This window comes from Moschus berezovskii, chromosome 11 (genome assembly GCF_049115385.1).
Source record: "Moschus berezovskii isolate FMDL1 chromosome 11, NW_MosBer_1.0, whole genome shotgun sequence".
Taxonomy (NCBI): domain Eukaryota; kingdom Metazoa; phylum Chordata; class Mammalia; order Artiodactyla; family Moschidae; genus Moschus; species Moschus berezovskii.
This window is the reverse complement of record NC_142470.1, coordinates 38,347,682-38,370,265: the sequence shown is the minus strand read 5'-3', so window position 1 is coordinate 38,370,265 and position 22,584 is coordinate 38,347,682. Positions and strand designations below refer to the sequence as shown.

At 51.6% G+C, this 22,584-nt stretch overlaps 1 protein-coding gene across 1 annotated transcript in view; it reads right to left on the bottom strand.

Moving 5' to 3' along the window:
• Positions 1–21,216, bottom strand: part of EHD3 (EH domain containing 3) — a 29,459-nt gene extending 8,243 nt beyond the window's left edge. Inside the window, exons 1-3 of the mRNA XM_055400568.2 lie at positions 20,317–21,216; positions 10,028–10,204; positions 6,112–6,209 (exon numbers count right to left, since the gene is read on the bottom strand). Of these exons, the coding sequence (XP_055256543.2) occupies positions 6,112–6,209; positions 10,028–10,204; positions 20,317–20,543 (502 nt within the window). The 5' untranslated portion in view covers positions 20,544–21,216. The remainder of the gene's footprint in view (positions 1–6,111; positions 6,210–10,027; positions 10,205–20,316) is intronic.
• Between the last annotated feature and the right edge of the window lie 1,368 nt (positions 21,217–22,584).

The following is a 22,584-nucleotide window of genomic DNA, read 5'->3' as shown; positions in this document are numbered from 1 at the left end:
TCCCGGCCTCTGAGCCCTCGCCATTCACAATAACGGTAGCCTTGCACAAGGAGTCTCTGCTGCAAAGACCTGGAGGGAGTGGGGCAAATCTCAGAAGCCTGACCGGACCCCGCGTGGGGAGGGGCAAGAGAGGGACGATGCCAGGTCAGTGCTGCCAGAACAGGGCCGTGCCTGTCCCTGTGGCTGGGTCAGGTGCCCCTCAGGCAGGTGCTGGCCTCTCGGCTGACCCAGGGAACCATCGGGATGCATTGTCCCCCTGCTGCATTGGGAGCTGGCAGGGCAGGGCCGGGCCTGCTCATCCTCCTCTGCTTCCCTGTGCTCAGCATGGTACCCTGCGCTCAGCATGGTCCCCTGCACACACTAGGGCTCTATCAGCACCTGCTGCTCAGAAGTGAAGTGTGAGACCTGGTCTGCCGTTTACATCCCAGGGACAGTGGATAAGCCATCCCTGGGCCTCAGTTTCCTGGTCTCTGAATTGGAACCTGAAGGAAAGCTACACCGCTCAAAATAGCCTGGAGTTAAAACTCCCCTCCAGATCCTCCCCACCATTCTATACAGAATAAAGAACTTTCTCCCCCGAAGAAATGAATGGACATTAAGATTGATTACGTTCAGTTCCCACCTAATCCCAGTCTCCGGCCAGTCTCAGGAATTCCTTGCCCCAGTTGCTGAAAGCTAACTAATCAACAATAATCATGAGAAAAAACAGACCCCCTCAAAACGATGCATCTCCGCATATACGTCTTCTATATATACCTACTCTCTTCTTGACAGCGCAGCAGCTCACTAATCTGACTGCTGCCCCTTCTCACCTCATTAAAGGCGATCTGTTCCTGTCAAGTGCCCATCTCCTTCTTTTTCCTTGCCTTCTCTAGTTCCTTTACCTTACAGATTCTTACCACACCCTGCCAGATTCTGCCTGTGAGGATCCAATCAACGACGAGGATGCAGGTGAGACTGCCTGTGACCCTGGCTGCTCCTATGGCTCTGTCCCTCTATGAGGAGGTTCTTTCAAGTCCGAGTTTCCAAGACTTGGGTGTGCTCTGAAGGGGTCATCTGAGGAGCACTGGTCTGGACACGCCCACCTCTAGTTTCTGCTCAGCTATCAACTTGCTGTGTGTCTTAGGGCAAGAAGCCTTCCTTCTCTGGTCCTTGGTCTCTTTGCTTGTTAATCCGGGGGGACGGAAGGCTGGGGGCTGCTGTTTTCCATGTCCTGGGTGCCCATCTGAAGCCTGCTCCTGCCTGAGGGCATGCAGATGGCTTCTGGGAAACCTTTCTAGGATTTCAGAAGCACCAAGGCCTCCTCTTCATCCTTCCACTTTTGCAAATTCTGCTTGCTCCGGCAGGGCTGGCTATCAAATTACCAGCAGGGGGATGCTGAGAAAGCTTGCTCCCCAGGTGTGGCTGCGAGGAAATAAGAGTCAAGCAATGACTCTGCAGGCTGTCTCTGAAGTTCAGCCTCCCTGCTCCTGGCTATAGAGCCTCGCGGGCTCCAGGCTGGGTATCTAATTAGTTTTGTAGACTGAGATTATGCAGATCCAGGAATGGGAGCATCAGAAAAGCACGGAGTAGACCTATTCAGGAAAGGAGAATGGGCTGCTCTCCCATTTAGTTTCTGTGTGGATTTAGGCAAGTCTGAACCTCAGTTTTTCAGCTGTAAAATGGGGATGAAAATGACTGGTGAGGGATCAATGGTAGAACCATGGTTACAAGAGAGCCATGGGGAGGGCCCAGACTCAGTCTAGAGGCTCCACTGTGACATCTGGGGTGACGAGCCCCCTTTCCCTCGCTGGTCCTGGGAACAGCTCAGAGCCCCACAACAGAGCTCTCAAGTCCCTGCAGTAGCCCAAGAGCTCATGAAATGTGGACTAGTGGGTGGTGGGAGATTCAAGCTCTGGAAGACTGATGGTGAAGCTGGCAGTCCTGGAATTACAGGTAGCAAGTCTGCCTCCTCTGGGAGAGTGGGTGAGCAGGCCCCTGGAGCAGAACCTGGGCAGCTGGCAGGCCCACCCCCTACCCCAGGCTCCAGAGCACTGGAAGGAAAGCATTTCTAAGTAATTCCAGGCAGGAGGAAATCAATGAGACAAACAACAATAAGTGCAGCAACTCCTTAGTCATCAACCAGCTTCCTTCACAGCCTGAGAGGCAGTGCAAGGGTGCTGACAAGGCAGCACATTTCTTGGTATTTTCAGCCACACAGTCTCATTTGACTCTCATAACTCTCCATGTGCCAGGAGGGAAACAGGCAGACACATCTCACAGGGAAGTGAGAGGGAACAGAGAGGTGAAGGGGCTCGCCCAAGCTCACACAGCCAGGTGGTGGTAAACTTGGGGCTAGGACCCAGATCCTTACTCCCCTCTGTGTTCCCTTCTTGGCTCAGAGCCCTGCAAGGCTGCAGCTCCGGGTGCTGAGCCCTCCAACCAGGCACTTATTTGAGGTGGGTACATAAAAGGTCCTGTTCCAGAACCTGTCAAGATTTAAAGACATCTTAGAGAAAGAGAAATTAGAAGGTATCAGTTTTCAAAGTGTGGGACCAGTTCAGATGACAAAGGCCACACTACATGCCTCCCAGAAGTCACCTTGAAAAGCAGCCCAACAGCCTTGTCCCAGGCCTCCCAGGTGGCCACAAGGTGTCCATGCACCCTTTTAAAGGGACTCGGGACTCTGCTACTCGCCCTGGCATGTGACAACCCTACAGGTGTGTATGTACAGCATGTGGTTCGGGGGCCCGGAGGCCCCTAAGTGAGGGCGCCAGGAACAGGCCAGGGATGGGAGACTGTGAGGATTGGCCCTGACCCTCGGGGCTCCCCAGGGGAAAGCTGCAGAGGACAGTGTGCCCCCTGGTCTGCAGATAAGAGCGTGCCCCCATTCCTCTTCTCTGAGCTCCTCGTGGGCAGACAGGCCATGCTAATGTGCTGAAAAGCTACTGGACAGGGAAGCAGGAGACCAGAGTTCCCATCCTGGCTGTGTGACCTGGGCAAGTGTTTTCTTGCTCTGGCCCTGCTGAGCTCACCTGCACAGGATGGGGTCCTCTGGGAGTGATGTGTGCGGTGCACCGTGGGGTTGCTTTACTAAGGTGGGGCTTGTGGGGGTTTCTAGCTGGGAGGTGGACAGGAAATGTGGTTCCCAAGTGTGAGGACACTCAGGCTTCCGGAGCCTTCCTCTTCCGCTGCATCCTCGCTTCTTCCCAGTAATGAGTCCCGGGCTGGACACATCCTGTCACTTCCAGCAACTGCCTCCCTGCCCCTCTCCCACCCACCCCAAAGCAACTGCATCCAGAGACAAGTGTGGGCTGGGACTTCCCAGGTTCAGGTTCCCGGACATCCCTGCTTCCGCTCTCCCACAAAACACACAAAGCACCCCCAGATCTGGGCAGAGGAGCCACACCCTGACCAAGGACCACACTTGGCTCAGCTGGCGCCTGAGTGCTCCACCTGTGAAGTCTGAGGCCTGGGAGGGGCCTCTGGGAGAAGTGGCACACCAGGCATTGGCCCAGAAGAGGCTCAGTGTAAATGTGATGATGATGCCCTGTTTTTTCCCTGGTGAGACACAGCCTTGAACCTGGCATGAGGCTCAGTGAGTGGAATGTGGCTGGATTTCAGGCTTGACTCACCACCTCAGTCTGGTGAATGCCTGCTGGGCTATCCATGGACTATCCTGGCCCTGGGCTGCAGGAAGGCAAGAAGCACCAAATCTGTGCTGCAGCCAAACCCAGAGTTCTGAGAGCCCAGGTGAAAGGCCACAGGAGGAGTGTTTGGTTCCATGCACATACCTGTGTGCGTGCATGGGGCATGTGTGGAGGGAACTGTGATGGATGTAGATATAGGGTTATATACATATAGGTAAACACTGAACTACTGAATTCTATGGCTGATTGTGAAGGAAGTGGGGGGTGGTTCTTCATACTAGAAACTTTCCTTATCTGGGGTGCCCCTGATATCTGAGGGCATCCAATCCCCATCCTCTATTTTTCTGGTCTCTGTGGAGTGCTGAGGTCAGCCCTGACCCAGGCTGATGATGCAGGACTGGCAGCTCAGCTCTCAGCTCTTGTTTTTATCCCAGGCTACTTTGCCAGCAGCTGCATTTATAGTCTAGGCTCGGGAGGGCAGAGATCAAACAGGTCTGCTGAGACACACACTGGGCTATCACTTCTCCCGGAAGTGGGGCGAGACCTGGTGGCAGTTGGCATGGGGTGGGAAGGGGATAGGAAGGGCAGGCAGGAAAACTGAGCCCCCAGTTTACTGTAGAGAAGCCAGTGAGGTCCAAAGATAAAGTCAGGAGAAAGAGGAATAGGAAAAGAACAGAATGGAACAGAAGCTGAGGAAGGCAGGGATCTTAGAGGCAGGGCTGCCATGTACAGTTGCACAGGCAGTGCACTGCACAACTGCAAGGAAGGCCACTGTATTGATAGATTGCCCTGGTGCTGTTTAATAGGGAGGCCCTGGGTGTCAGATAAAGATGAAAGACGGGAGCTCACTGTGATCCAGTTCCAGAGCGGATGTTCAAGTTTCCATTACTATCTGTGGACATCACAAGGTCAAGTGATGGGTATCATTACCCTTTGTTACTCACAGGGACATTAAGACTCAGAGGAAAATGTGACCTACTGAGACCCACAGGTTCTAAAACCCAATGCTCTAAACTCCCAGTCCAGTGTCCTTTGAAACCCAAAGTCTGGAATCCTCTCCAGACCCCCGGTCAGGCTGTACTAGCAGGAACGTAGCCACCCAATGCTTGGGGAGAACTTTGTCTTCTCTCTTCCTTGAGGAGACACAGGCTGTCTGTGTAAATCCCCTTTAGGCCTAAACTCAGGATGAGCCTAGAGGAAGACTTAAGGGGTGATGGTAGGGACTGGTCAGGAAGAAGGGAATAATTAGGGAAACAAATAGAAGCAAGGCAACTGTCCAAGCTGCTCCCTGCACCCCACTATGGGGCCTTGAACAGAGTGCTTCCAAAGGGCAGGTAGACCAGAGAGAGAGGGTGAGATGCCTCTCCCCTCCAGACCATTGGTTCTACGCCTGCCTCGCCCCTGCACCACCATACATGCACCTCACCCCAGGCATGTGTGGGAGAAAGGTGGGTCTTCACCGAAGGTCGCCCAGAGAACTCTTGCCTGTGCAAAGCCTTCCCTTCCCAGAAGCTGCCTTCTGAGTGCTGGTTTGGCTCCTGCCAAGCTCCCAGCTCCAGGACTGGGGTGGGCATGGCTTCATCAGCTTTTCTTACCAGTAATACAGCATCAGCACAGAAAGGGTAGGGGGCCGCCGGGGGCACACAGCCTGGTGTGGCTGGAGAGGCTGGGGGAGCATAGTCATGAGCTATAGCTTTAAGACTTTTGCAGTATCCATCTAGTATTTTAGAGCTAGGAAAAACCTGATGATGCTGGTGGTGGTGATGACTGGTAAGAACTCATTTTTACCGGGCACTTGCTATGTGCCAGACAGGAGGTTTCTCACTTGTGTTATTTCTTTTAAACCTCAAACAACCCTAGAAGGTAGGTAGACTTATGTCCACTACTCTACAGATGAGGTGGCTGAAGGAAAGAAACCCACAGGTCACCCTGCCAGGAAGTGTTAGAGGCAGGCTCAGAATGCTGGTGGTCTGGCTCCTGAGTTCAGGCTCCTGACACCCCATGCCAGGGACCTCCCTCAATGAGCAGTCACCCACATCTGCTGGAATGAGCATTTTCAAGTACCCAGCTCCCTGCCCTCACACCCCAAAGCACACTGTCATCCTCACGCTGTTGGCTGAAGTCCTCTGCCTGCACTTGCCTCCCCTACAGAGCTGCCAGCTCCCAGGGCAGGGACAGCAGGACCTTCAGAACAAGCCAGTGTCTGGCCCAGGAAGAAACCCAATGAGGTGAGTAAGGCAGACGCTGATATGTCCATTTCACAGATGAGAAGCCTGAGGCTGGCTGCTCCTGAGTGACAATGGACCTGAACTCTGGTGCTAGCCCCTGCCTAGGACCACCCCCACATCGCACACAAGGCAACATTGACTCATCAGGAGACAGCAAGGCCCCAGGAACCTCTATCCTGGTATAGAAGCCAGAGAACATTCTGGAAAGAACACAACACAGAGCCAGGGCCAAGCCTACCAGGTGCCTCACTTACCTCTGCTGATCCTCTGCTTCTCTCCAGAGAGGATGCCTGGTGTGTCGATGACGCTGATGCTCTCCAGCACGGGGTTGGGCAGCTGGGCACACACAAACCTGCACGGGTGGGAAGAGACCCGAGGTGAGCTGCCATTCTGCCCTTGCCTTTCAGGCACCCATACCAACCTCTCCTGCCCTGGGCAGAGGTTCCAATGCAGACTTCCTGCCCAAGTTAGACCAACCCCCATAGTGGACCCAGGATCTGTACTTGGAGGAAGCTCTCGGGGGCATCCTAGGGCGGCTGTGGGACTATGTCTGTGAGCCCCTGCTGACAGGGACACCAGGATGTCCAGCCCTTGATCCCTGCCCCCCAGGAGCACAGTCTGGCAGAACAGTGGGGGTGTGTACAAGGACACCCATGATATGGGTACCATGGGACCAGTACCCCCAGGAAGTCAAGTGAAGGACTCAGGAGATCAAGGTGGAAGGAGGGCTTCCTGGAGGAGGAGACACTTCAATTGGACTTGAAGAATGGGCCACACCACGCAGCAATGCTTATGTGGGCTTTTAAGAGGCTGTCCAAATACCAAACTTTGTTATTAGGATAGCGTGCATGCACGCTAAGTTGCTTCAGTCATGTCCGACTCTGTGTGGCCCTATGGACTATAGTCCGCCAGTTTCCTCTCTCCATGGGATTTCCCAGGCAAGAATACTGGAGTAGGTTGCCATTTCCTTCTCAAGCCTTAATCAAGGAAACATTTCCAGCATTATATACCAAAGTCTCCAAATACAAACTGGTAAACCTAAGCTGGATCCTTCTTACTTCAAGCCTTCTCTCTTAAATGCCATTTTTGGTGGAAGCCAACATGGTGTCTGACCATCACAGTTCCAGTTCATGGTCCCACTGTCTTGGGAACAGACAGGGAAGGGAGTGCTCTCCAGTGAGGTGGCTGCAGAAATGCAGATCAGGTGAGGAGGCCAGGGATGTATGGGAAAGAGAGTCCAGGAAGCCGTACAGGGGAGACAGAACCTTAAGTGAGACCTCAAAAGGTGACCAGCCTTGCTGGGAGGACAGGGGTGCAGGCAGGAAGCCAGGGTGTGTGTGTGTGTGGTGTGTGTGTGTGTAGCTAAGTGAAGATACAGACATGCGCCATGTAAAGATGGAGTCAGAGATTGGAATTATTCTGATACAAACAAAATGCCTGGAGTAACCAGCAGCTGGAAGAAGCAAGGAAAGATTCTCCCTTATGGGCTTCAGAGGGGGCATGACCCTGCCAACACCTTGATTTTGAACTTCTAGCTTCCAGAACTATGAATCAATATTTATTTTAAAGCTACCTAGTTCATGGTAATTTGTTCTGGCAGTCCTAGGAAACTAATAGAAGCAGGTGGAGATGCCACACGGAAATGAGAGGGGGGAGGGGAGCAGGCGTGTGTATGTGTACACATGTGTGTGTGTGTATGCATGTGTGTGTAGGCACCAGGCCAGGGGACACTATCATTGAGATGAGAACCAGAAGGCTGGAGCAGCTAGAGACGTGGCCGGACAGGGAGGTAGGGGCCAGATTATGAGGGCCTTGAAAACCACATTAAGAAATGCAGATTTTATACTGAGGGTGGTAAAAATCCATTGGAACGTTTTAAGCAAGAGTGATACAATCTGATACGGTGGTTGTCAGCTTCCCCAGATCAGTTTGGTAAATACTCACGAAGCATGTGCTGTGTTTCTGGCACTGTGCTAGATAGTCCATGGTGCGGCCCCTGTCCTTAAAGCCCGTGGTTTCCTCTCTGCCTTGGGCCCAGCCTGATTCTTGTCCATAGGTTCTAAGGCACACTCCAGCATTCCTCAATAAATTCCACATTTTGCTGAAACCAGTTTGAGCAGGGTTGCTGTCACTTGGTGACTAGGAGGTCATGGGCACGGGGCTGGTGTTTGGGGCCAGGGCTCTGGTTGAGTATCACCCAGGCCAGGTGCATGGAGTGAGAAGGGCAGGAAGCCGAGAGGGACACCAAGTCACAGGGTCCAGGGCAAAAGGGGGCCAGGGGAGACTGGAGGAGGCCAAGGAGCTGAGAGGGGATGGTGGTTGAGAGATGGGGTGGGGTGGGGACCGAAAGTGCTCATGGCTTATCATAGAGAGGTCACGGACAAGGTTCCCACGGGCAGCTGTCACGGGGAAGCCATGTTCCACAGGGTTGGGGGCAGGAAGGAGTGAGGAGGTAAAGCCCAGAAACTTGGCTGTGGAAGGAAAGCGAGGGGGTAAGAGCTAGGAGGGCCTGCTGCAGGGTTCTCAAGAAGATAGCTCCCTGTGGTAAAGGAGCCAAGGGAGGGTGGAGCTGTCAGGAAGAGGAGTAACTGACAGAGCTGTCCCTGGGAAGATGGCTGGGTGTGGGGGGTTCTTGGTGGAGGGTGGGAAGCGGCAGACCTGAGGGTAAAAGAGGATGCAGCTCTCTGGGCTGCATGGAGCGGGAGGATCGATGCAAACAGGCTCCACTTATGGACAGATTGGAACCGAACCAACTGCAGGGAACCCATGGATACAGGCTTCCATCTCCTCTAGAATGGGAAGCAAGGTCATCCACTGCCAGAGGAGGCTGAGGTGCCTGGAAAAGGCTTGGGACACCCCCAGAGAAGGGGAAGGGAGATGTCAGGGGGGAAATAGGACCCCTGGGCAGTACAAGGACGGGAAGCAGGCACCCGGGGTGTAGCCATTCTGTATGTGGCTGCAGTGAAGCTGGTGGTACATGGAAGGGCCTCTCCAACTCCCTGCCCTGCCCTGCTCCTTGTTTTTCCTCCCAGGGGACGTGCCTGGCTGGTTCCCAGCCAACAGTTCATGTATACATCTGTCACTCAGCTGTGGCGGCTCCAGCAGAGAAGTCACAGTGTTCCTGCATTAAGTCATGTTCTTTGAATCCTCTCTGCTTATATATAAACACACACACACACACATATATATATACACACATTTTTTTCAGTTTTCTCTGCCTGAAATGTCCTTTTTTTAACCCTTTGCATGTGACTTCACTCATCATTGAATATCTGTGTCAAATGCCAACTTTCTCACAGTCCTCTTGCCTTGGAAGAGGACATTTACTCTCATCCTATTTTACAGACGGGAAAAGTGAGACACAGCCCAGTTAGGTAATCTATCTAAGAGCATGGTGCTATTGGATGGGTTCTTAACCCAAAGCCCATAGTCTTTACCTTTACTCTGAATGCCTTCAATTATAGAAAGGAGCTTAAAAAATTTTTTTAATGCAATATGCATGCAAAATTGTGGTGTGAACCTACATTATAAGCCTGATCAGGGCATTAGCCTGCACTCTAGGTAAGCAGAGTAACAGGAAGGCCCTAGTTCAGCTTGCGGAGCAGCCACTAGAGCTTCTTCCACTCAAATTGACCCAGTGACCCTGGTGTTTACAGGCTGACTTGTCTCAGGGGAAGGGACTTGTCCAAGGTCACATAGTTTAATATGAGGGACAGTGATCAAAGCCAGGGCTTCTACCTTAAGTCAGGGTCCCTGCCACCAAGTAAAAACAATGTCCAAAACAGGAGGAATCTTCCTCTGCCTCCTTCTAGCTGGCTGAAAAACCCTTCCATAGGATAGGCAAAAGCTGGGAACTACAGAGGGCAGCCCTCTCTGCTTTTCCTGGAGAGAGGTACGGATTAGAGATGGGATTTAACTAGTTGGATCCCTCCCCCAACTTGATCAGGAGAAATCAGGCCAGTGTTAGCAGCTTCTATATCCCAAGAATCATATCCATATTCCAAGAATATGGAAGACTCAATGGTGGTTTTATTCCCACTAAGAAAGGGACAATCAAGAGAGATTCCAGGTCTGGAAAAGATACAGGGTCTCCCAAGACCCTGCCCTGCCCTTTCATGCCCCAAGAAGAAAAGAGAGCACCCAGGATGCGTGCATTCCCACTGTACCCACCTGTTCAAGAAGGCATTGCCAAAGGCGTTCAGTTTCCTGAAAGGTTTCTTAGGATCCACCACCAGGGCATTTCCGGGGATGATGCCCTCCACCTCGCCTTGCATCACCGAAATGAAGGAGTCAGTGGTCGGCTCGGGCCCAATCCTCATGCCTGGGAAATCCTGTTCCAGGAGATACCTGGTGGAAGGGAGCACAGTCATAATGCCGGGATGCTGTGGGCAGATCAACACTGCCCACCCACAGCAAGGCAGATTCTGGGGTGAGTCACGTGGAGGGGCAGATACAGAGCAAGGAATTTCATGGCAGGGAGAGATCTTCACGGATGCGGAATCCAAAGACCTTTGGGAGGAAGTGGGACTTCAGTTGAACTTAAAATATCAAATCTGTTCTTGGTCCATTTCTTTTTGCCTCCATGATGCGGAGGGGTGGGTGGGACAAGCAAGGTTTGGGCTCAGAAATAAAGCATGGCTTGAAACTGATTTCTACACAGAATATTGTGGACTTCACAGCTAATGGGAGTCTGCCAAAGTACCTGTACACAGGTGTGGTTAGAATTAGACCACCCCGAGGCTCTGCTGGCTGGCCATAGGTGGTTATTGATCTGCTTAGCCAGTCATTTAATGTAAAGATAGCTCATACATGATAGAAAGTGAGGGGTACACTAGGAAAAGAGGATCTCCATCCCACCCTAGACTTTCAGTCCCATCCTCTAGCACAGCCACCAGGCTGTGGCCCCAGGGCATATGTGTTTTTCTTTGCTCTCCTCCAGGCCTGAGCATTGAGAGCCTGAGGCCACCGCCCTTCTCCACAGCCCCCTTTGGAGCACAAGGTGAGCCAGAGAATGAAGAGAACAAACTGGAAGGAAAACTGGACTCTTTGGCAGGAGCTCAGAACAGCTTTGAGCCCAAATTGCTTAAGGCTGGACTGCGGGCAGAGGAGTCCAGTGCTGCCCTGGGTTGGGACTAGCCAGAGGAGAGTCCCAGGGGCCATGATGGACAAGAAGCTAAGGGGTGGGGTGCCCAACAAACAGAGACCCTTGGGTGAGCCCTCAGCGTGTGCCAAGACCCTCCCCCTAAAACCTTAAGGGGCCATGTTCATGCCCAGAGGGAAAAGTCAAGGATCCCTTAGGAGAAGAGATGGCAAATCAGACACTGCTGGTCGGGAAGGGAGCCTGGGAACTCCTGGGCCAGTGGGTCTCAGCCACTGCACATGGAGCCTGTGGAGCTTCAGCTAACAGTGCTGGGTCCAGCCCAGGGGTTCTGACCCGCTGGTCCAGGATGGGGCCCTGACCACTGGTCTTTTTCAGGAACTCCCTTGTTGATTCTAATTGCAGCCGGGGTTGACAACCTGCTCTGGACACTGTCATTATGCCGACAGCACCACTGACAATAGCACGTCCATGGCAGACATCACCCTCATCACTCAAGAATGTAGCTCCATCTGGCAGCCCTAGTAGCTGCAGTTGGGGGTCTCTGTATCCAAGTCTTCCACATCTGAGAACACAACTAACTGTTGAATGTGGACCCCATGGATCTGGAGGGTCTGCTGTGCTGTGCCATTTTATACTTGCCGGGGCTTGAGCATCTGCAAGGGGGGTGGGGTCCTGAAACCAGCGCTCTGTGGGTACCAAGGAACGAGGGACAGCTGTATTGAGGAACCCAAGGCTTTGAGGGGTTATGGGGCTTCCTCCATGTTAAAGAGCTAATAGTGGAGCAGGAACCCAAACTCTTATCAGCCTAACACCAAATCCTTTGCTCTTCAACTGTCTCTACCCTAAGGAAATGCTTTTGGCCACCACCACCAGCCCCTAGCCCCATGCCCACTCTCTGCCCAGCAGGCGGCAGCCAGGGAAACTGGCTGGGGTTTCTTCCAGCTCATGGGCATCTCAGTGTGTTCTGAGCTGTTAGTTTACTCCGTGCTTCCAGGGCAGTTCAGTTGCCACGGGGCTTGCTCCCCAAGGAGCTAGCAGGTGAGCTGCCAGGAGGAGATGCTGCCTGGGGGCCACCCACCTACACCAGCAGTTTTAGGTTGGTGAAGCCCCTCATCTCCCTCCAACATCTGGGTATGAAGACAGGATTTCCTCCCATCAGAGGTCCATTCTGAAAGCTGGGTTGTGATGAGAATGTATCACCCCAGCGGCCTGTGGACAGGGTTTCCTCTTTCTCAAGCACACCTTCTCCTTCAGAGCCTCAGGAGAGAGGCGGGGAGCCTCAGGGCCTGGGGACAGCAGACCTGGTTTCTCTAACCTTCAGGAGGTTCTCGACCTCTGTGAACCTCGGCACTTTCCTCTATAAAATGGGAGGTCATTGTTGTGATTTATTACGCACTTGTGCCAGACAGTGTTCCAGACTGTCCATGAATCATATCGTTTCATCTCACGTTTCCTCTGATGTGAGCACTATAACCCTTACCATCAAATGGGCCTTATAGGTAAATCCTTCTCACTAGGTGTTCTGAGGGTTAAATTAGTTATAGACAGTAAGCGCATAAACCAGTACCCACATCCAGATCACCATCCCAAAGATCAAACTATCTGTTGCAGGATCAGATGGTAAACAATCTGTCTGCAATACAGGAGAATCCTGGGTCAGGAAGATACCCTACAGAAGGGAATGGCAACCCACTCCAGTATTCTTGTCCAGAGAATCCCATGGACAGAGGAGCCTGGTGGGCTCCATGGGGTGGAACAAAGGGTGATGCTCCCCACCATAGCCAGGGCCACTTCCTGGGATGTTTCCAGAGCCTCAAGCGGCCCAGCAAGAGCCCTTCGGCTAAAACCACATGACACGGGATTTGCTGACCACATATGGGTCTGGAGAAACACAGAGTTCAGTGAATCCCAAAGCAAATCCAGGGACGCACTCAAGCCAAGCAGAGAGTCTGGGGCTGGGTAAATTCTCAGGGACATTTGGGTATGACCTGCAGCCCCGAGGGCCCCCTTAACAAAGCCAGCACTATGTCCAGAAAGGAAAACCTATTGAGGGCTCTCATGGCTGCTTTCTCTATGAGGAGAGATACAGATCGCCTCTGTTGCCAGGCAAAGACGTTCCCACGGCAGGGTAAAAAAAGAAAAGTTAATTCAGGCCCGGGTGGGAGCAGCGGAGATGGGGAAGCATGAAAACAAAGAGGAGCTGGCGGGCAGAGCACCCACTGTGAGCCAGGTGGTCTTCTGTGCCCCTTCCCTGAATTATTCCACTCAGTCGGTTCTGGAAGTGCTGCAGGATGGCTGAATTATTTCAGTTTTGCAGGTGAGCAAATGGAGATGGAGACTGCCCCCATTCAGGGCCAAATACAAATATTCAGAGGCCCAAAGAGCAGAGAAGGTTTGGGTGTCTCCCCGACTTGCCATCCAATGTAAAAGAAATAAAATGGATACAAGGAAGACAAATGCAATTCCGGTTTTTCCCATGAGGACTATTTTTCCTAAGCAAACTGTTTCCTAACATCATGTCCCTCATTTTTCAGTGTCCTTCTTGGCTGGCAATCTAAGCCTGTGGCTTGTTTTACTGGCACCTGAGCACTCAGGGTGAGGTGTAGTCAAGAATCAATCTAGTCTGCTTCTGGGGCCCCTGCCTCTGCAACGGTGGGGCCAACCCTCCCTGCTGTTTGGACAGCACCCAGGGCGGGGAACAGAGGGACCGGGGCCACCAGCAATGTTGCCCGAGGCCGGGCTGGACTGGACCCGATGCCTCAGCTCAGTTAGGGAATACTCCTTGATGGGTGGCTGCTTCACTGCAGATGTGACCTTGGACAAGTCCCTCCAGAGCCCACTGCCTCAGTTTCCCCAGTTTTTATAAAGTGGGGCTAATCCTGGGTTTCTTACTAGCCCAGAGGGGCAGAGCAAAGGTTTTGCAAAGACACACATGAGTTTTGGAAGAGCAATGGCTACCCCAGACATGGGCTCACATTGGCACAGATAATAATTAGAGAAAACACGTGTCTGTAAGTACCCAGTGCATTTCTGCCTGGATGGACTCCAAACCCAGGGTCCTTACACCTCCGTGAAAATCCACATAGCTCTTAATTTGCATATCGTGAGGTTGACACTAAAGGCATACATCACTTTCTGCCTTGCTACAGGTATTTGTGTTAGGTTAGTAGTGTTAGCTGCTCAGTTATGTCCAGCTCGTTTTGACCCCATGGACTGTAGTCCACCAGGCTCCTTTTTCTATGGAATTCTCCAGGCAAGAATATCGGAGTGGGTTGCCATTCCCTTCTCCAGGGGATCTTCCCAACCCAGGGATCAAACCCAGGTCTCCTGCATTACAGGCAGATTCTTTATCGTCTGAGCCACCAGGGAACCCTATTTGCATTATATATCTGTATCTTTGGTCTCTTTAAACCTTGTGTACTTCAGCTTTAAAATGGGGTCAAGACAATACTACTTGTCCGGTTGGCCTCATAGGGTTTCAGGGAGACTGTAAACCACCCCAAAGACACAAAGTGAGGTAAGAGATGGGTGACTCAATGGCTGAGTTGAGGTCTGAGTCAGCTCTTTGCTTTATGGAGCGGTCACCACTGTCCCTGGTGCACAGCAACCTCTACCAGGGGACAAAGGGACCCAAGCACAAATGAGACCAGTAGCCAGACCTCCTACTAGCCTTGCTTTGCCTAACCGCCCCTGACACACGCTGGCCTAAATAACCCTATGAGGTGGTTGCCATCATTTGCATGTTAGTGATAAGGATGCTGAGGTTCAGAAAGCTTCAGTTCAGTTCAGTTCAGTCTCTCAGTTGTGTCCGACTCTTTGCGACCCCATGAATCGCAGCACGCCAGGCCTCCCTGTCCATCACCAACTCCTGGAGTTTACCCTAACCCTTCCTAATAAGGAAGGGTTGGAATGGGTGGAGCCTGGGTTCTGCTGAGCTTCCCATGTTCTTCCTGTGGCTGCATTCTCCTATCAGTGGGAGTGGGATGAGCCCTTCCCCAGAGGTCCTTCTCCCAGTGATCTCCACACCTGACTCTCAGTTCAGTCCCGTTCAGTCACTCAGTCATGTCCGACTCTTTGCAACCCCATGGACTGCAGCATGCCAGGCTTCCCTGTCCATCACCAACTCCCGGAGCTCACTTGAACTCACGTCCATCGAGTTGGTGATGCCATCCAACCATCTCATCTTCTGTTGTCTCCTTCTCCTCCTGCCTTCAATCTTTCCTAGCACCAGGGTCTTTTCCAATGAGTCAGTTCTTCACATCAGGTGGCCAAAGTATTGGAGCTTCAGTTACAGCATCAGTCCTTCCAATGAATATTCAGGACTGATTTCCTTTAGGATTGACTGGTTTGACCTCCTTGCAGTCCAAGGGACTCTCAAGAGTCTTCTCCAACACCATAGTTCAAAAGCATCAATTCTTCAGTGCTCAGCTTTCTTTATAGTCCAACACTCACATCCATACACGACTACTGGAAAAACCATAGCTTTGACTAGATGGATCTTTGTTGGCAAAGTGATGTCTCTGCTTTTTAATGCTATCTAGGTTGGTCATAGCTTTTCTTCCAGGGAGCAAGCATCTTTTAATTTCACGCCTGCAGTCACCACCTGCAGTGATTTTGGAGCCCCAAAAAATAAAGCCTGTCACTATTTCCATTGTTTCCCCATCTATTTGCCATGACATGATGGGACCGGATGCCATGATCTTCGTTTTTTGAATGTTGAGTTTTAAGCCAACTTTTTCACTCTCCTCTATCACTTTCATCAAGAGGCTCTTTAGTTCGTCTTCACTTTCTGCCATAAGGGTGGTGTCATCTGCATATCTGAGGTTATTGATATTTCTCCCGGCAATCTTGATTCCAGCTTGTGCCTGACTCTCAAGACAGATCTTAAGCCAGACATCAGGAGGTAGACCAGTGCTCTGCCCTCTGCCCCCTGAGTAACACTCAGGCCTTGTAAGAGGCAGGCAGATGTCCACCTAGTCTCACTTATGGACTAGCAGATCAGGAAAAGAATGTCCATGGACCTCAGACGGGTGACAGGAGTGAGGAGCTGCCAGGGCTGTGGCTAGCAGGATGGCCTGGCAGAGGACAGTGGGTCTACTGGAGTGGAAAGGGGCCCCTTCACTAGCCCTTCAACTTATTAGAGAATCATCCTTTCTGGGTGTGATGCTGCTATGAGTCCTGGGCAGCAGAGATGCCAGAGAGGTGATGAGAGAGGGTACAACCACAGGCAAATGCTGAGTCACCTTTATAGGAGGATGCAAAGAGCCCCCTGAAAAAGGAGGAGGTCGAAAGGACCAGCAGAGTAGCCACCTGGCCCCCTCCCCACCATGCGCCTGTTCATATTGTAGAGGCTGTCAAGCTATAGAAGGGCTGGGAGATGCTCAAGACTAGCTGAGCTCTCCCTGTGGAGACCCAGACCACTCAGCTCCAGCAGCCCCGAGCCCCACACCCAAAGCCCCAGGTCCTCTGCTACAGCGTGGCCACAGGCCAGAGAGGCCCTCTTTGAGGCCTTGGGATCCTGGGCCTTACAGCCCCTGGGCAGGCAGCCATTCATCTCTGTGACCAGGGGGCCAAACGGTGTAAAGGAGGAGGGACTTGAGGTTGCAGGCCAGAGTGAGGAAGAATGAAGCGAGAAAAACAGCAGAGGCGGGAGGAGAGGCTGCCAGACCAGAAGGACACAGAGCTACTGTACTAGGAAGAGGCAGCCTGTGTTGGAGGAAGCAGCCACCCGGCCAATTTATTGTTTATTTTATTACCCTGGGTTGCTGGGCCTTAGGCCAGTGAAGTTGTTTCAGGCAGAGATCATAGCACATTAATTAGTTATTAGAAGAATGTCCTTTTCTGCATGTTCTTCCTGAGACAAGAAATAGACCCTGAGGCAAGGAAATGTAACTGAAAGGAGATGGACACTAGGAGACAGAAGGCCAAGGGCCAGGGGATGAAGAGGCAAGTCTTTATTTCCAAGGGAAGGGTCCCTCTCAGGTTCAGGCTGGAATACAAGATGTGAATGGCCGTACCAAGGCAAGAAGCGGGGATGGGAGAGGGTGCAGCTGTGAAGGCAGGCTGGATTCTGCACCCAGGCCCTCCTAGTCACCCCAAGTGTAACCTTCTTTGCTTTGGGGAAGGGGTGTGGTATCAACTGACTCTTTTTAAAAGCAACTCAAAAATGTGACTCTTACTACCAAGATTAAAAAGTCAGAAAAAATTAAACAAACAAACAAACCAAAACTCTGTACAACCTTTGGCCTAGTGATTTCACTTCTGGGAATCTCTGAGAAAACAGCCTAATACGTGGAAAAGTATTATGCACAGAGATAGTCAGATTGATCCTACAATAATAGCACAAAATAAAATTAGAAACATTTTAAATATTCAAAAGAAGTAGATTGGTTAAATGAGTAACTGCATATGCATACAGTGAAATATCATGCAGCTCTTAAAATTAATGCTTACAGAGATTTAAAATTTTACTTGGGAAATGTTCATGCTATAAGTGAAATAAATCCACATACAAAATTATATTATGGCGTGATCTCAACTGTGTTATAAAATAGCTAAAAATACTGGAAAGACATAATATGTATTATATACATATATACATATATTATATACATACACCATATATATGTGCTAAGTTGCTTCAATTGTATCCAACTCTTTGCCACCCCATGGACTGCAGCCCACCAGGCTCCTCTGTCCATGGGGATTTCCCAGTCAAGAATACTGGAGTGGGTTGCTATGTCCTCCTCCAGGGGATCTTCCCCACCCAGAGATCGAACCCGAGTCTCTTATGTCTCCTGCATTGGCAGGGCAGTGGACATGAGTTTGAGTAAGCTCCAGGAATTGGTGATGGACAGGGATGCCAGGCGTGCTGCAGTCCATGGGGTCGCAAAGAGTTGGACACGACTGAGCGACTGAACTGAACTATATATAAAATATTTAAAATGGTTTCCCCTGAGTTGTAGGATGATGATGGGGCATTTTTTTGTCTTCCTCAAATTTACTCTTGTCTGCATTTTCCAGTTTTTTTAAAAAAATTACTGTTTAGTGAATTTAATGAGAAGAAAGGAAAATATGTAATTTGGTTTTGGAGGCCTTCCCTGTGCTGCCACCCCTCCTCCCCTGCTGGGATCCTCTCTCTCAAAGGGAGACAGCTTTTGATGCACGAGCTAAATTCGGTTACTGACATGAGTGGGGAGGGAAAATGCTTGTACTCAGAGGATAAGAAAGAGGAGGGCTCTGCCTCTCCCGGGCTTCCTGTCTCCCTCAGATAAGGAGTAATCTATAGCAATTCAGCTCTGCCACTTTCTTAGACCCAGTTAACAGCCAGCATGACTCAGGCAAAGCCAGGAGAGTGTCTCAGACAAGAGGCACTTAAACACGTCTGCTGTTCTGGGATCTTGCCCTCGGGGATGTTGGCTTCTCCCCACCTCCCCTCCCATTCTGCAAATGTCTACTGGGAGCTCCTGTAGCAGAGACCCCCGCGCAAGGCCCTAGGGAACTAAGCAGTAAGTGCTGGTGCCACAGGAAGAAGTTCTAAACAACCTACTGGGAATTATAACCAAGGTGTGGCCAGAGGGCTGGCGAAGGCCACGTGATGGGCAGGAGCCATCTGTAAATGGCCTGTGCTTCCCATGGGGCCAGGTGGAAGATGCATATTACAAAGGAAACCTTGCACAGAACCAGGAGGCTCTGAAGTGTCTTTGGCAGCAATGGGTGTTTAACAAAAAAAAGGGAGATGGATTAGATCAGGGGTTCTTGCCCTAAGGTCCAAGGCTTGGACTCCCAAAATTATATGTAAATTTGGGATGTAGGTACTTTTTTGTAAAGATGGGTTCACAGACTTTTTGAAAAGTTAAGAAGCAATGAATTAGATTCTTTGCAAGGGTCCTTGCAGTTCTAACAATATAAGACCTCCAAAAGCCAACAATCCCCCTGGGTACCCAACTTCTGAAATCACTCAGCCTCTCAAGCTGAGTTAATCCAAGGCTGTCCACCCCACAAGGAAAAACTCAGCTGATGTCCCGTTCAGACATGTCATGTTAATATAGTGTGTGCCCTGCTCCCAGAAGGCTTGTGTTAAAAGCTTAGCACTAGGGTAAATTTGAATCTAGAAAATCAGGAACTAGACTATGAACTTTTCTGCTCTCCTCACCAAATGAAGCACAGAGCTTTGCATGTTGCAGGTCAATGAATGGAAACAAGAGCATCCCTGCTTTGAAATCTTCCATAGGAGATGAGCACCATTGACTCTGCGGGGGTGGAGGGGAACTGAACCCATCACCACTTTCTATGAGCCTGACTCTCAACACAGAGGGCCACTCAACACAGAGCACCCTCAACAGCTTTCAGGCCTGTGAATGTGTGAATGAGGCCAAGGAAGATGGTCTGGCCTTGAAGGCTATGTGGCCTGAGGGCTGGAGAGAAGCCTGTCTTCTAAAGATACGAAAGGTCCTTATCACTCTGGTGGACAATAAGTGGACTTCTCTTGAAGGCCGGGTGGACAGCTGACTTCCTGAGGATCCCTACAGCCCGAGGATTCTGTAATTCAAGGGGATGGATGACTCACCCTCAAAGTTACAGGCACTGAGCCAACCATCTCCTCCCAAGCATCTAGGACCGCATCCCAGGTCAGCCTCCCATCCTGTTATATGGCTTTGGACAATTCATTTAACCTCTCTACGCCTCAGTTATCTTGCCTGCCAAGTCAAGGAGCTGGATGAGACAGTGGCCAATATTCTGTCCACCTCCAAAAGACTTTAATATGATTACTGAGCCACGAAGATCAACAGGAAACAAAATAGCATTCTGCCTCTAGACACTGCTTGTCTCCAGTCGCCAAGAGATATTTGTAAGGAGCTCTGATTGGAAAAGGAAACTGATAAAAGAAGGACAAGCGGGCTTCCTGGTCCACCTCCTCAGCTGCAACTGTAAAGCCCCCATGTGAGTGACTGAAGCTTTTAGAAGGCAAGGGAAGTGGTCCTGACCATCAAGTGCATGTCCCTACAAGGAGAGGGTGTCAGACACCCCCACCAGCCTAAGGTATTCTTGTGACCAGGATACATCTCACTTGTGCCTCCTGGGTTTCAGTTTCACCATCCATAAAATGGGTAGCATAGGGATAGCTCTGAACTTTACACTTCATGGGCTGAGTGCAGTGGAAAGGTGCTAGGTAGGATGGAGCAAGGGACCATCCAATGAAATTATTGGGTAAGTTTTGGACAACCCCCACACAAGGATTTCTTTAGAGATTTCAAGTGAAGACTTATCTCTTGTCCCCAGGAGGGACAACGGGAGTGAGCAGAGGGTCTAACGCTGGGCAGCTGGGTGGGCTGCTTGGGGACCCTGGCTGGCTCACCTGATGAAGGTGGTTTTCCCGGTGGAGTACTGGCCCACCAGCAGCACCATGGGCTTGTTGTCGAAATCGGCATCCTCCAGGGCAGGAGAGTGAAACTCGTGGAAGCGATAGTGCTCTTCCAGAGGCAGCAGCTTGGTCCTGTAGAGTTTCTTGAGCCCATCGCTCACGGTCTGGAAGACCTCGGGGTCCTTCCTCCGGCGGTCGTCGGAGCGCAGCCAGCTGAACATCGCGGCCACCGCTCGCCTGCTCGCCCCCGGTGCGCAGCCCCAGCAGGAGGGCGTGGAGTCGGCGACCCCAGGTCCTTGGGGAAGGTGTCCCGCAGGGAGGGCCCGCCGGGCTCCCGACCTCGCCGCCGCCTCACCGGAGCGCCGGGCTCAGCCGCACCATGGCCAGGACGCAGGGCTCGGGGGTCCCCGGGTCGACGGCGTGGGACCGCGAACGCGCTCTTCCCCTGCTCCTGGGACCAAGCCTAGCCCCGGCTTCATCCAGCAACCAAGGCCGGAGAGAGGAAAAATATCTGGGTTGGGCGGGAGAGCTGCGATCTCGGGAAAAAAGTCAAACCTGCAATTAAAATGTCAGATGCCGGGTCGCCCGGTCTCCCCCAGCTCTCTCCCACTTCGGCTTGGGTGCAGTTAAGGGATGCTTTGAATCTGCTCCCGCCCGCCCTGGAGGCTCAGAGGAGGCGGCGGCGCTGCCCAGCCCGCGGACAGCTCAGCATCTGCAGCCGCAGCCCGCAGCCCCAGGCGCGGGTTTAAATGCCAGCCGTGCAGGAAGCCGGATCGCGGAGGAAGTCCCCGAGTACTGGCAAGGCTGGCGCTGCCCTGCGGCCCCAGCGGGGAGAAGCTGAGCAGGGCGCCGCCATGTTTGTGGGCAGTGGCCCCACTGGGGACCCGCGACCGCTCGCTGTATGCGAAGGGAGGGATGCTGAGCTCTGTGGGAACGCTCTGGTATTTCATTCCCGGCCTCTGGAGGTTTGATTTGGGAACAGCGCCCTCTCAGGGACAGCTGCGAAGACAGAGTTGACCTGCTTCACACGTTCCCTGCTCTTAAATATAGGCTTTCCTTTAGTTACTGAGTTCAGTTCCTTAGGATGACAAGTTCTCTATTGTTAGGTAATATTTTTCTTGGCGCATGGAAAGAAGAGTCCAATATTAGCTTGCCCCAAATGACCAACACTATCACTACCCAAACTTTTTGCTAGGTCTGCTGCTGCTGCTAAGTTGCTTCAGTCGTGTCCGACTCTGTGCGACCCCATAGACGGCAGTCCACCAGGCTCCCCCATCCCTGGGATTCTCCAGGCAAGAACACTGGAGTGGGTTGCCATTTCCTTCTCCAAAGCATGAAAATGAAAAGTGAAAGTGAAGTCGCTCAGTCGTGTCCGACTCCCAGCGACCCCATGGACTGCAGCCCACCAGGCTCCTCCGTCCATGGGATTTTCCAGGCAACAGTACTGGAGTGGGCTGCCATTGCCTTCTCCGTTTGCTAGGTCTAGGTGAAGTTAAACTATTCTCATTCATTCATTTGTTCATTCCTTCCAATAAAATCAAACAAAATAAGCAAAACGTCCAGAAGTATTCAGTATTACAGCACGATTTTGGTGACTGTGGTTACAAATTTGATCACCAAAATAAGCACATAGAGTCTCTCTCTTCCAGGAACTCCAGCCAGGCCGGGTTTTAAGAGGAGATAGGAACAGAAGGCCTGGGTCCTTAGCAGGAGGAGGCATCCTTTTTGTCTGGATAATTTGAGGAAGGTGTCACAGAAAGCCTGACTGTGGGCAGGATCTTAAATGATGAACCCACAGAGAAGAAGGGGGACATTCCTGGCTGAGTAAAGGGCACTTACAAAGGTAGGGGAACATGGAAGAACTTGGTGGGGTGAAGGCAGGGTCAACAGTTTGCTGCCAAGAGTGTGGAATTCAGGAGGATGGGAAGGAGTGACTGAGGCCAGGCAGAAAAGGTTTTACAGACACGGGAATCACAGAGGGGATACGGAATCAATAATAACGTTATTATTAATCGTGGTTCAGTTCAGTTCAGTTCAGTCGCTCAGTCGTGTCCGACTCTTTGCGACCCCGTGAATCACAGCATGCCAGGCCTCCCTGTCCATTACCAACTCCTGGAGTTCACTCAAACTCTTGTCCATCGAGTCGGTGATGCCATCCCGCCATCTCATCCTCTGTCGTCCCCTTCTCCTCCAACTCCCAATTCCTCCCAGCATCAGAGTCTTTTCCAATGAGTCAACTCTTTGCATGAGGTGGCCAAAGTA